This window comes from Sorex araneus, chromosome X (genome assembly GCF_027595985.1).
Source record: "Sorex araneus isolate mSorAra2 chromosome X, mSorAra2.pri, whole genome shotgun sequence".
In the NCBI taxonomy this organism is placed as follows: Eukaryota; Metazoa; Chordata; class Mammalia; order Eulipotyphla; family Soricidae; genus Sorex; species Sorex araneus.
Window position 1 is genome coordinate 232,575,450 of NC_073313.1, and position 13,310 is coordinate 232,588,759.

General features: G+C 39.0%; 1 protein-coding gene across 1 annotated transcript in view; it reads right to left on the reverse strand.

The window, feature by feature from the left end:
* FTCDNL1 (formiminotransferase cyclodeaminase N-terminal like) overlaps positions 1 to 12,530 on the reverse strand; it is a 43,378-nt gene extending 30,848 nt beyond the window's left edge. The window contains exons 1-4 of the mRNA XM_055122823.1: positions 12,447 to 12,530; positions 10,499 to 10,617; positions 7,633 to 7,728; positions 5,691 to 5,843 (exon numbers count right to left, since the gene is read on the reverse strand). Of these exons, the coding sequence (XP_054978798.1) occupies positions 5,691 to 5,843; positions 7,633 to 7,728; positions 10,499 to 10,613 (364 nt within the window). The 5' untranslated portion in view covers positions 10,614 to 10,617; positions 12,447 to 12,530. The remainder of the gene's footprint in view (positions 1 to 5,690; positions 5,844 to 7,632; positions 7,729 to 10,498; positions 10,618 to 12,446) is intronic.
* Positions 12,531 to 13,310: the final 780 nt, after the last annotated feature.

The following is a 13,310-nucleotide window of genomic DNA, read 5'->3' on the forward strand; positions in this document are numbered from 1 at the left end:
AATTCATATGGAACAACAAACGCCCACGGAGAGCTAAAACAATTATTGGGAAAAAGATGATGGGAGGCATCACCCTCCCCAACCTCAAACTTTATTACAAAGCAGTAACAATTAAAACAGCATGGTACTGGAACAAAGGCAGGGCCGCAGACCAATGGAACAGGGTGGAATATCCCTACACACAACCCCAAACATATGATCATCTAATCTTTGATAAGGGAGCAAGAGATGTGAAGTGGAGCAAGGAAAGCCTCTTTAACAAATGGTGCTGGCACAACTGGACAACCACATGCAAAAGAATGGGCTTAGACCTCAACCTGACACCATGCACAAAAGTCAGATCAAAATGGATTAAAGACCTCAACATCAGACCACAAACCATAAGGTACATTGAAAGGTTGGCAAAACCCTCCATGATACTGAAGATAAAGGTATCTTCAAAGATGACATGCAACTGGCCAACCAAGTGGAAACAGAGATCAACAAATGGGACTACATTAAACTAAAAAGCTTCTGCACTGCAAAAATACAGTGACCAGAATACAAAGACTATCTACAGAATGGGAAAAGATATTTACACAATACCCATCAGATAAGGGGTTGATATCAATGGTATATAAAGCACTGGTTGAACTCTACAAGAAGAAAACATCCAGCCCCATCAGAAAATGGGGCGAAGAAATGAACAGAAACTTTCCCAAGGAAGAGATACAAATGGCCAAAAGGCATATGAAAAAGTGCTCTACATCACTAATCATCAGAGAGATGCAGATCAAAACAAGCATGAGATACCACCTCACACCACAGAGACTAGCAAACATCCAAAAGAACAAAAGCAACCACTGTTGGAGAGGATGTGGGGAGAAAGGGATCCTTCTACACTGCTGGTGGGAATGCCAACTGGTTCGGCCCTTTTGGAAAACAATATGCACGATTCTCAAAAAATTAGAAATTGAGCTCCCATTTGGCCCAGCAATATCACTGCTGGGAATATATCCCAGAGAAGCAAAAAAGTATAGTCAAAATGACATCTGCACTTTTATGTTCATCGCAGCACTATTTACAATAGCCAGGATCTGGAAAAAACCTGAGTGCCCTAGAACAGATGACTGGTTGAAGAAACTTTGGTACATCTATACAATGGAATACTATGCAGCTGTTAGAAAAAATGAGGTCATGAACTTTGCATATAAGTGGATCAGCATGGAAAGTATCATGCTAAGTGAAATGAGTCAGAAAGGGACAGACATAGAAAGATTGCACTCATCTGTGGAATATAGAATAACAGAGTAGGAGACTAATACCCAAGAATAGTAGAAATAAGTACCAGAAGGTTGACTCCATGGCTTGGAAGCTGGCCTCACATTCTGGGGAAAGGGCAGCTCAGATAGAGAAGGGAACACCAAGTAAAATGTGGTTGGAGGCCTTGAGGGGGAAGGGTGATGCATGCTGAATGTAGACTAGAGACTGAACACAATGGTCACTCAACACCTTTATTGCAAACCACAACACCTAATTAGAGAGAGAGAGAACAAAAGGGAATATGCTGCCACAGTGGCAGGGTGGGGTGGGGGGAGATGGGATTGGGGAGGGTAGGAGGGATGCTGGGTTTACTGGTGGTGGAGAATGGTCACTGGTGAAGGGATGGGTTCTCAAACTTTGTATAAGGGAAACATGAATACAAAAAGGTATAAATCTGTAACTGTACCCTCATGGTGATTCACTAATTAAAAATAAATAAATTTAAAAAATAAAATAAAATATAAAATATAGTAAATATATCAGAAGGCATTATAAAAATGTCAAGTTACAAAAATGTAGAAATAAATATAGAAAACTAATATGGCTTCCAATGTCCAAATAATAAAACTTTTAGAAATAACTGAGAGAATAAAAGTATCAGTGAATGAAAGGATTCAAAGTGCCTACCAACTACTCATCATAATGAATAAAGACAACAGTCCTATTCATAGGCATATCAGTGACATTGATAGAACACTAGGAACAAAGGAAGATCACAAAAATTTATAGAACACTAGTAAGAACTTACAAACTTCCAGAAAGAAATAATAGTTCATGTATAATGATTAGTAAACAGAATGCATCAGAAGTCTCAATAGCAACATGAAAATAATAATTCGAGCAAGCACATAGCATCTTCAAGATAAATGAAAATTAGCACTTACATAGAATTCTACACCTAAGAATACTAGTAATCACGTATAAAAGTAGAATATCAGTATTTTCAGACATGTAAGGTCTCAAAAAGGTACTACACATTTTTCCCAAAAGCTACCAAAGGATGTGTTGCACCAAAACAAAATCATAAGCTATCGAGGAATTGAGAAGATGTAAGATTCTGGAACAAGAGACCCAGCAGGAGAAAAGAAATAAAGAGAACAATGAGAAAGATAATAAAACAACAACACCAAAAATAATAGCAACCCCATAGTATCAAGCATCCTCAACAAGCTGAGAGTAGTGCTTCTGACTGCAACAGGTCGGAGAGTTCTGACAGCTATGTCTTTAAGAAAAAACTTGATAGACCATTGCATGGAGTGTTCTATCAGAATACGTGGAGCAACGTTGTTACTGACAGTCTGAGTTTAAACCAGTGATAAACATAAAAAAGTTTAACTAAACAAATAATCAAAAACATAATAATTCCAGTAAAAAGATGCAGAGAAGGTCAAATAATTCTTAGAAAAAAATATTGTATTTCATTGTAATGTTTACATAGTTATAATAATGTATCCATTAAATACTAAGCAAAATTTTTATATAAGTATACTTGGAGGAAGAATTATGTATGAGAGTGTCAGGGATGTGTGCTAGGAGTAAAAGTAAGCTAAATTCTCATCTTCTGCATGCAGTGAGATGTCAATAGACAATTATGCATAGCAAAATGCTGATAATCAATAATACTGTATTGCATATTAGAAAGTTGTAAGAGAGTTGATATTAAAAGCCCTTCATCACAAGGAAAAAAATTTTCCATGTTTGGGGACAACTATCACTTGATTCACTGTGTGATCATTTCTCAATAGGTATAAAATTAAATATTATGTCATACACCTGAAATTAATAAATTAATAGTGTTACATGTGAAGTGATCCCTTCTTAAAAAGTAGACAATGCCTATAAGAAGTACCAATAGTGGGTTGGAGCGATAGCACAGTGGGTAGGGCGTTTACCTTGCACGAAGCTGACCCGGGTTCGATTCCCAGCATCCCATATGGTCCCCTGAGCACCGCCAGGAGTAATTCCTGAGTGCAGAACCAGGAGTAACCCCTGTGCATTGCCGGGTGTGACCCAAAAAGCAAAAAAAAAAAGAGATAGAGAGAGAAATACCAACAGAAACATAATATCTAGACACCTGGAGTTGAACTTGAATTATAGGAGTTGGTGCACTTGACTCTAAAGTAAAGGAAAAGGCAATAGATGTGTATTTGGGGGGGGGGGGGGAGGAAGAACTATATGCTTAGAATTAATGAGAAAAACCTAGAATTTTTTTCCTAAAAAGCCACATGCATGGATCACTTCAGCAAAAACTAAACAGCATAAAAAGAGAAAAGGAAAGAAAAGAGATCGGAGAGAAGAAAGGATGCTAAGAAGGAGGAAAGAGGGAAGTTGGAAGGGAGGGAAAGAGGGAAAAGGAAGAAGAGGAAGTTTTCAGAAACATAAGCGTGATAAAAATGATAGAGATTGGCTAGAGAGATAGTATATAATGGTCAAGGCATTTGCTTTGCATGTGGCTGACCCTGGTTCAATCCCTGGCATCCCATATGGTCCCTGAGCATTACCAGAAAAAAAGAGTTCTAAAATATATTAAAAATTTTAAATATAGGGGCTGGAGTGATAGCACAGTGGGTAAGGCCAACCCGAGTTCGATTCCCAACATCCCATATGGTCCCCTGAGCACTGCCAGGGGTAATTCCTGAGCCAGGAGTAACCCCTGTTCATCGCAGGGTGTGACCCAAAAAGCAAAAAAAAAAAAAAAAATTCAAATATAAAACATACACTATACACACACATATAAATTTTCTATATCATAAGAATGTCCTCCATTACCTTTGTTCCAAAGAAAATTAGATAGATTACTATCTTAAAATGGTTTCCCTAAAAAAGTGTTGTGCTGGTAACAAAACATCCCTTCACTATTCTCTGATCAGTGAGATCCCAAAATTCAAATACTAATGCCTCATAAGAATGCTTAAGCAGGCTTTACCAGAGAGAGAGAGAGAGAGAGAGAGAGAAAATTTTTTAAAATTTGGATGATATTAGATGAACAGCTGTGTAGAAGGGGGAATATAAAAATAAAAACTGCATGTTGGAGCATCAAAATAGTAACCATGTACAGTATATGACTGTTTTTAATCAGATGAAGATTGAAGCTATTACATTTCAAATCAAACGTTATAAATTAGTTCAAGAATGCAGCTGAGCTCTCATTTAATTAGAAATGTCCATGTTTAAATCATGAGGTACAGTAGCTGCCAATGAAGCAAAAGGGCAAGGGAAGAGAGAATACTGTGTCCAGACCCTCCGATTGTCAACTGTCTCCTACGCAGGATGAACATCTGGGGAGGACTAGTTCTGATGTAATGGAGAACTTCATGTACTAGCTAATTTGAGATTTAATGTAATTGAACATAATTGTTTTGAAGACAATTAAAATCATTATTCTGGTCTGAACAATTCTGAACTCTTCATTTTTCTGTGAAACAGATTCTCTCTCATGCTGAATTTTTTTTTAACTCTTTCTTAGATGAAAACTAGAGCAATTTGGGGGCGAAGGCTTCCTTGTAAAAGAAAACACAGTCTCCTGAGTCACATGGAAATGCAACTCAAAGCATAAAGTGCTCCTTTAAAAACAAGGCTCACTCCCTATTCCTACTGATGAATGTAGCCGACCTGTTGGAGTCCAGATCTACTCCACTGAATTAGACAATTCACTATGAACTAAAAACAAAGCAAGATCATAGAGGGATTTCTGAGGTCATACAGAGAAAAACACAATTATCGTAAGGCCAAATTTTCCCCAAAGGTTATGAGCCACTACATCTCATAATTAACCCCGGTAAAGCTGGACAGTCTAAGCAAAAGGTCCTTTTCTCCCAATTTGCCTAATTCAAGAACACCTCAAGTGACATAGCTGAATTTTCCAAATTAAACTTACCCCTGGGGCTCAAATCAAGCATGTGACAGTTCAGTTCTAAAGAAATTCTTAAAGAGAGTTACACACGGGGAAAAAAGAAAAAAATAATCAGAGGCAAAAGGGGTAGGATTTAACATTTAAGTGGTTTTTCAACTTCATCATTACCCCTGCTCAAGAAAATGGAACACAGATGGGCAAAACACACCATCGTTCTGCCCGGAGAGTCTAAGGAACTCATTAGAAACTACTGTTGTTTCCTCAATGCTCTATCGTGAATTTGTAAGGGAGAAAAGTGATCAATTGGCTGCATCCCACAGTATTTAGTGCTGCATAGGGTCATGGGGTGAGAGGTGGAAGGATGAGTCATAAAGACACAGTGTGCCATTGAAGCCATGAAAGCTTTCTATTGACACAATTCTTCAAGGTTGACTTTTCCCAGAGAGTTGAGGAGAGATTGGATCGTCACAAATTGTTTGGATTTGTAAGAACGGTTTCCATTAAGGAATAACTTACTACACCAAATTTCTCTTACTTCTGGCCACAGCTCCACACTCTTCCACTCCTACACCAGAGAGTGGGTAAATGGGAATCAGGTCCACTGCGCCCAGGCAAGGGTGGATCCCCTCTTGAACCTCCATATCCACAGACTGGAAGGCCTCCAAGCAGGCAGCCAGAACAGAATTACCTTCAAATTGTTTTAAAAAAAAAAATCAAACTTTCAATCTTACCTAGAAAGGCAGCTATAAATTAAGTTGCTTTATTGTTGCTTCCTTTTGGAATCTCTATGGAAAAGTTTTTCCATCCAAACATAAAAATAAAAGATCCACTACTGACTCACCTTCCAACTGTTCTGTCATGTTTCTTTAACTCTTGTATTTCTTTAGTACTTCATTCCTCAAAGTGAAACTCAGCAATGGTTATTTATCAATGATAAGTAACTGCAATTTTTTTACAGTTGATTACTTCCATTTTTTTCTAATGCTATCAAATTAATCCATAAAATTCTTATTATCAGAATGTTTTATTAATGATTATATAGCCACAGATAAAATACATTTTGGCATTGTTCTTGTCCATTAGACTTCTCATTGAATAATTTATTGACTTTATTAGCACTGTTAGCACTGTTGTTCTCATGTTGTTCATTGATTTGCTCAAGCGGGCACCAGTATCGTCTCCATTGTGAGACTTGTTGTTATTGTTTTTGGCATATCGAATATGCCGCGGTTAGCTTTCCAGGCTCTGATGTGCAGGTGGAATACTCTCGGTAGCTTGCCAGGCTCTCCAAGAGGGATGGAGGAATCAAATCCTGGTCGGCTGTGTGCAAGGCAACCGGCCTACCCACTGTGCTATAGCTCCAGTCCATTAACATTATTAATATGTTTAAATATTTTTATGTCATAGACATTTAAGAGTTTTATGTGATTATCCTGAACTTTCACTAACCATGCAATATAACCACTTCAGCAATAAACAACACAGAAGCAAGTTTTATATCTGGTGACTAATAGTTAAGAGAATCAATTCTATTTTTGATTGGAGCTATGAGTCAATAATTTGTTCTACTTAGCTTTCCAAAGAAGATAGTATGTTAAGTTAAAATGAAGTCTATTTCAAAATATTTTAACCCCTTATAAGCTATGTTAATAGGATTTTTTTTCTTTTATTTTGTATTTTGGGCTATACCCAGCTGTGCTCAGGCCTTATTCCTGGTTCTACACTCAGGAATCACTCCTGGTAGGTTTGGAGGACTGTATGTGATGCCCAGGATCAAACCCAGTTAGACATATGCAAGCTCTACCCATTGTACTATTGCTCCAATACAATTTTTGAAACAATTATTAATACCTCAAATTCACGCTGTTCCACTGAATCTTATAACAATCTAATGAAACAAGGAGCCCACATATTTCCAACTCATGAATCAACTCAATATTTCAGACTCCCAATTCAAAACACCACCACATAGCAAGTTCTAGTTCATAACAATTTATCAGTGAAATTAAGGCTGGCTTCAACACTATTGCTTCACATATTAAACTTGTAGATGCTTATTTAAAAATAAAGAACATGTGATCACCTGCAAGACATTAAATCTTAGACTTCAAGATTCATTTTCACAAAGAAGAAACTGGAAATGCATGAATGTGCCAAAAGTATGAAATTCAGAGGCTGGAGCGATAGTACAGTGGGTAAGTCATTTGCCTTGCACATGGCTGACCTCAGTTCAATCCCCAGCATCCCTTATGGCCCCCCCCAGCACCACCAGAGTGCAGATCCAGGAATAATCCCTGACCATCTCTGGATGTGACCCAAAAAAGAAAAAAAAAAAGAATTAAATTCAGTTTCGAGGTAAACTGCGCAATAGGGATATGGGGCATTCAGATTTTATACAAGGAAACAAATGATTAGAGAGCAATTCAGGTCTACCTTTTAAAAATGCACAAATGTGTAAGAAAAGAAACAAATCATACCTAATTCATCAATAGATGCAGCTATTGTAATCACTGATCTATTGTAGTCTTGATCAGAAAATACATTGAGCACTGACACTTCAGGATTTCTCTGACCTGTAAAGAAAACAACATATAGAATCCAGAAAGATAATTCAGGGGTTAAGGCAAGTGCCTTGAATGCAGCCAACTCCATTCTATTCCTGTGCCACATATGGTCCCCAAAGACATGCCAGAAGTGATTTTTGAACCGGAATAAGCCTTGAGAACTGCCAGGTGTTGCCCCAAACCCACCCCCTCCACACACACACCCACAAAAAAAAAGAAAACATTATGCAATAATTTTTTCGATGATTAAATCTTAATTTATTGTTTTGATACAATTGATTTAATCAAAAATCAGGGGGATGTGATCTTTAAAGTAGCACTGGCCACTCATAAAATTCAAGGGCGTAATGGGCTCTCTTCAGAGCATTTCTCTAAGCAGATCTTCAGTTCAGGCATTGACCTGTGGTGTTCATGAGAGACCTATTATTAGTCTTGTTACTGTCTAAGTTCTCTTTGAAGGTGGCTTCTCCTTTCAGTGACCAAATCCTATCACTGTAAATTCTGCTTCTTAATCAATCACGTGTAAGACCACTGAACTTTTCCTTCCAAAACCCAGAAATCAAATGATGTGTACCAAAATTTGATACTTGCTGAAGCTGAGATATGTCAAAAAGGGCCAACAGCAGAGTTTTCTGGGATGCATGCACCTGTCTGTTCAAAACTGTTTGAACTTCACTCCATTCCAAAGGCTATCATCAGCATTCAGATGTTAACAACTTCCAGTATTCAGTAACATGAATGTGTAACCTGGAGGAGAAAGCTGCCATACCACTGTATGGCAACCGCACATAATCCCAAAGTTATTTTTGAAGTTTACAAGCCTAGTTCAAGCTCCTTAAAAGTCTCCCTCAAGCCTACAAAAGCAAATTCAAAGTGAAGGACAAAAGTTTTCAGGCCTTAATTAAACCTTTAGCTATGCTATTATACCTTCTAGCCCTGTCCCCTGGCAGATTTACAACTAATCTTTCAGGGGAAAGGAAAAATAAGTTACAAGCACAAATTACAGAGTTTATAGCAGCCCTATACACTATTAATTTTAATAATGTCAAAGATAAAAATATGTCACTCACTTATAGCCAAATTGGCATCTAAAGAGTCCTGCCTGGTGTAGGTCTAAAATTTATAACTCAGGTTTCTTTACCGAGGTAAGAACTTTTAGGCCATTTAAGTGTTTTTGCATTGCCTAATTAGAAAAAAGCATAGGTGATACAGTTTTATTCCACCCACATAAAATAAATGCCTTTAAAATATTTGTAAAACAATGGGTCATTTTCTTAACTACTGCCACCTTCCTTTCATTTTTAAAACTATGAAAGATGAAAAATAACAAGATCATACAAACTATTTTATGTACTTCTCAACATACTCCAGACCCTGAAGAAAAGAAATGATTTTATTTTTTTTCCCCAAATCTTGTGGAAAGCCTTTATTCTCAGTTTCATATGATTCAATAGAATCCAATGCTGAAAGAATAAAATACTCTCCTGCAATTTCTTAAGCATGCATACAGAAAAAAAAAATTACTGTTGGCAGGAGTAGCTGTCGGTAGGAATCTCAGCAGAAGTAAATTGTTTGGTATTTGTAATGGAGCATAATAGCTGTAATTCCATTTGAGCTGCTGCCACTAATACACTGATAAAACCTATGAGTTGAGACCCAGGCATCTATCAGTGTGTGGCTTCCACAAATGTCCCTGCATATTCACTTAAATCACAGAGACAGGTAACCCAATCCATTAGAGGTACTATCTGACAATGAGGGGCCCAAGCTGCCTCTTCTGACAAAGAGAAGGTAAAAAGCACAGATGCACACTGACTCTGGAGTTTTCTTATCAGTAATTATCAAGAATCATCACAGACATTTATGGTTCCTGCAAAGTTGAAAGACAGAAACTTAAATGTGCCTGTTGTTAGAAATGGAGGAAAACCTTTCTCATGAGATGTGGTAGCCTAATCAAAACCAACATCAGAAATTAAATGATACTGTTCTTCAGTGCTTCACTATGCTCAATAGTTTCCAAAAAAAAGTTGATTTAATAAAACATTTCTATTTAAATGACTCAGTGGGGGGGAGGTATGTGTGTGCGCGCATGTGTGTGCATGCATGTAACTAAAAATAAATGACATCTAGAACTCTGTGACCTCAATTAATATTTTACCAAAGATTTCAAATAAAATAAAATAAACACAGTAGTATCTTTCATGGTAAGTACTGGCCCTGGGTGTAAGAAGACTTGTATTCTAGTCTGAATTGCTGTGTGATCATATGCACATAACTCAAATGCAATTGCTTAAGTGTCCTTTTACAGAGAAAATGGAATAGAAATAATAATGCTGTAATGATAGCATTCGCTACGCTGGCAGAAGGGCTTGGAAAAGTAGTAGGAATTTGGCAAGTTAATTTTTTTATTTAACCGAATGAATAAAAAGAATACTGTACAAGTACAGGCACTCTATTAATGAACATATAAGTGGTTCAGGAAGGACACACTGAACCTACATGTAAAGCTTCCTTCTCTGGTGCCTGTCAATATCCTGAAATCTCAAATGATTGATCTCTGACTGTTCCTGTGAAGGGGGTGCAAGGCTTGCAAAGGAGCATAAGTGCACACCTGAGAAGCTGACAGAGCTCAGTATTCTGGAGCCCTGCAGAAGCTATCACAACCCCCAAACCAGAGGGGAAGCAAGGAAGACAAGTGTTCTAGAGACACTGGCTGCAGAACACAAAAATCATTATCTTATCAAAACACTGCCTGTCCCCTTCAATTGCCTGTTCTTACCCTTTTTCCCATGTAGAGCTGCCTTTGCTATGTTCTCAACAATATGCTTTCTTCTGGCTTCTGAAATGTTTAGTAAACAGGCAGCCAAACGAAGTCCCAGTCTGGAGGAAGACATTTTTCTAGAATAAGGAAAATGACTTTTAATTTTGGTTTCTACAGTAAATTCATTTTTTTTCATGTTCATTAATCATAAAAAGAAAACCAGCTCTTTGGAAACAAGTCACAATATAAACACTTCACTCTTTCATTCCTAGAATACATCTATAGAATCTTGAACTTGTCTCAAGCAGGAAACCAAGGTTTTGTGGCCATGCACATATGTCATATGAACAAAGTCACACCAGACAATTTCTATAAGTTACTTAGCCTGAATTGTCATTAAAGTGAAATGTATTCATTAAGGAATATTCTTCCCTTTTAAGCATCCTCTACTTTAGCGCCTGCCTATTTACAAGGTCTGTGCAAGTAAGCATAATCTTTCTGTTAAGTGAGACTTACTAGGAAGACACAGAAAATAGAAACCAGGGAGATTTAATATGCTAGTTTTATAAACACTTGTAGCAAGATAAATAAATAAAAGCTATCTCCAAGTGCTGTACAGTGGCCCAAATGAGAAAAAAAAAAAAAAACCCACCAGGGATTCTTTTTTTTCTTGGGGGGGGGGTTGTCAGCTTTCCTCTCATCATCTGGACACTTTAAATGGCAACTGTTCTGCTAAGTTCCTCTTGTACCTTGATCTAAGTTTCCAAATCAATTTCAAATCACAGGACTCTGTACCTTGAACTAAAAGTGAACATCTACTTTAATATGTTAACTGGAAATTGCCAAAAAAAAAAAAAAGATCAATTCTTGTCAAAAACGGATGAAATACACAAGTTTTGGGTATTGATTGCATTCTGTTTTGTTTTCTGGAATGGGACTTTTCGTCTTGCCAGCCTTCAATGATACTACGAACTAAAGAAATTCAAATAGCTCAAATAATAAAAAAAAAATAATCTTCTCTTTCTGAGATTAAACCACTGTATTTGGAGGCTCTTTTAAAAGGCCTAACTCAAAATGAACATGGCCTTCATGAAATCACTCAATGAGTATTGGTAAAGAATCAATTTTGGGGGGGATACGGCAGTGAAAAGTGTCCAATTCTGAGATTCAAGTTAAACTGTGCTGGGGCGGGCTGGGAGGCAATAATAGCGCTCTCGCTGCATTAATTCATGTCTTCAGCCTTCAGCTCCCAGCTATTGTTCCTCGGCCTTATCCTCCTAACCTAAAAGAGAAAGAGTTCGCGGCTAGTGCAGGTCCATACGTACATTTTTCTATTATGACCATCATCGCACAACTGAAAAATTCACAAAAGCACATTCATTAGGTTTTTCAAGACATTAATAACGTTGTTGTAATAAAGCAGTTCCGACCTCTCTCATTTTTATGTAAACAAAAAATTACTTTACACAAGGGGTGTGGGCGTCTTCTGGCTTTCATTTGTTTTCAGTGTGTTTATGTAGCTTAATTGTCTCATCAGGCACTTTCCCAACATAATTATGCTTTTTAACAAATGGTGTTTATGGCAACCCCTAACAGTGCAAAAGAAAGGATTAGTTTCATCCCCTCATTCCACATTTTGATTCCCTGTGGACAGCTAAATCACACAAAGATGGTGTTAGAAAAATCTACCTTCACAGCAAAAGCTGAAGTCAACGGCAGCACCCGGCTTTGGGCGGGTGGGGGGAGAGCAGACAAGCCCGTTAGCCTAAAGGGCAAAGGTTTCCGCACCCTCCTCGTCCAAGAAAGGGATCCAGAACCAGCACCTCCCACCACCTTATGTTCTGGGGGCGGACGAGGCCGGCCCTGCCACAGGCCCTGCAGAGCGGCCTCCTGCTCCCAGCGGGGGCTGCGCGGGGTGCAGCGGCTCGCCCGCCGCCCTCGGAGCACTCGCCTCCCGCGCACGTACCCCGAGTAGCACGTCTAGACCCGCGCAGAGGCTCGGCCGCAGGGGTGCGCGCGTGCCCGGCCTCCAGCGCGCGGTGCGCCCGCCCCGGTTCCGGGGTGGAGAGTCGCTGGGCCACGTGGGCCCCAGGGTAACCCGAGTCCTGCGGGCACGTCCCCAGGCTCTGCCCCCCGGGCCGCGTTTGCCGTTGGCCGGGTTAAACCGGAGCCCTACAGCGGGCCCCGCCTCCCGCGCGCCCCAACACTCTCCGGCTCGGCCGCCAGCCGCCACCGGCCGCCGCGCGCTGCGCTCGCTGACCCCCGAACCTGGCCCGCAGGCGGCCCAGAAAGCCCCACTGAGTTCCTTTTAGAATCCCCTTCTCGGCTCGATCTTGGAACTCTGACATCGACTTTTGAGAGTGAAAGAGTTTTGGGCTTTAAAAAAAAAAAAAAAAAAGATAGTACCGTCTATTAATGAGGTTAAAACCCATTGATTAGACACCAGCAGGGGGCTCTTGTCCTTGCTAAAGAACACGGCCCCTTCCCCCGCGTGGTAAATTCCCTACTGAGAAACACTGCCCAAGAGCGCTGGTGAATATGAACTGGACTCACCCCAAGACAAGAACAGGGTTTGCACATGCCTATTAACCTAAGCTACAACCAACATGAACCAGGCTTTAAGTATTTCCCTTTTTTCTAGGCCAGTGAACCTTGAGAACGCATTTCTCTTCCAAAAAATCAGGACCTGATTTTTTTTTTAATGTAACAAGGATTAAATGTCACCATTTTGATCCAATTTCATTTCTGAAGCGAAATAATCACTAAATAACTACTTCGATGGAATTAAATTAATTTTTAAATCTATTTTTTATTTTCTAATTATACTTTT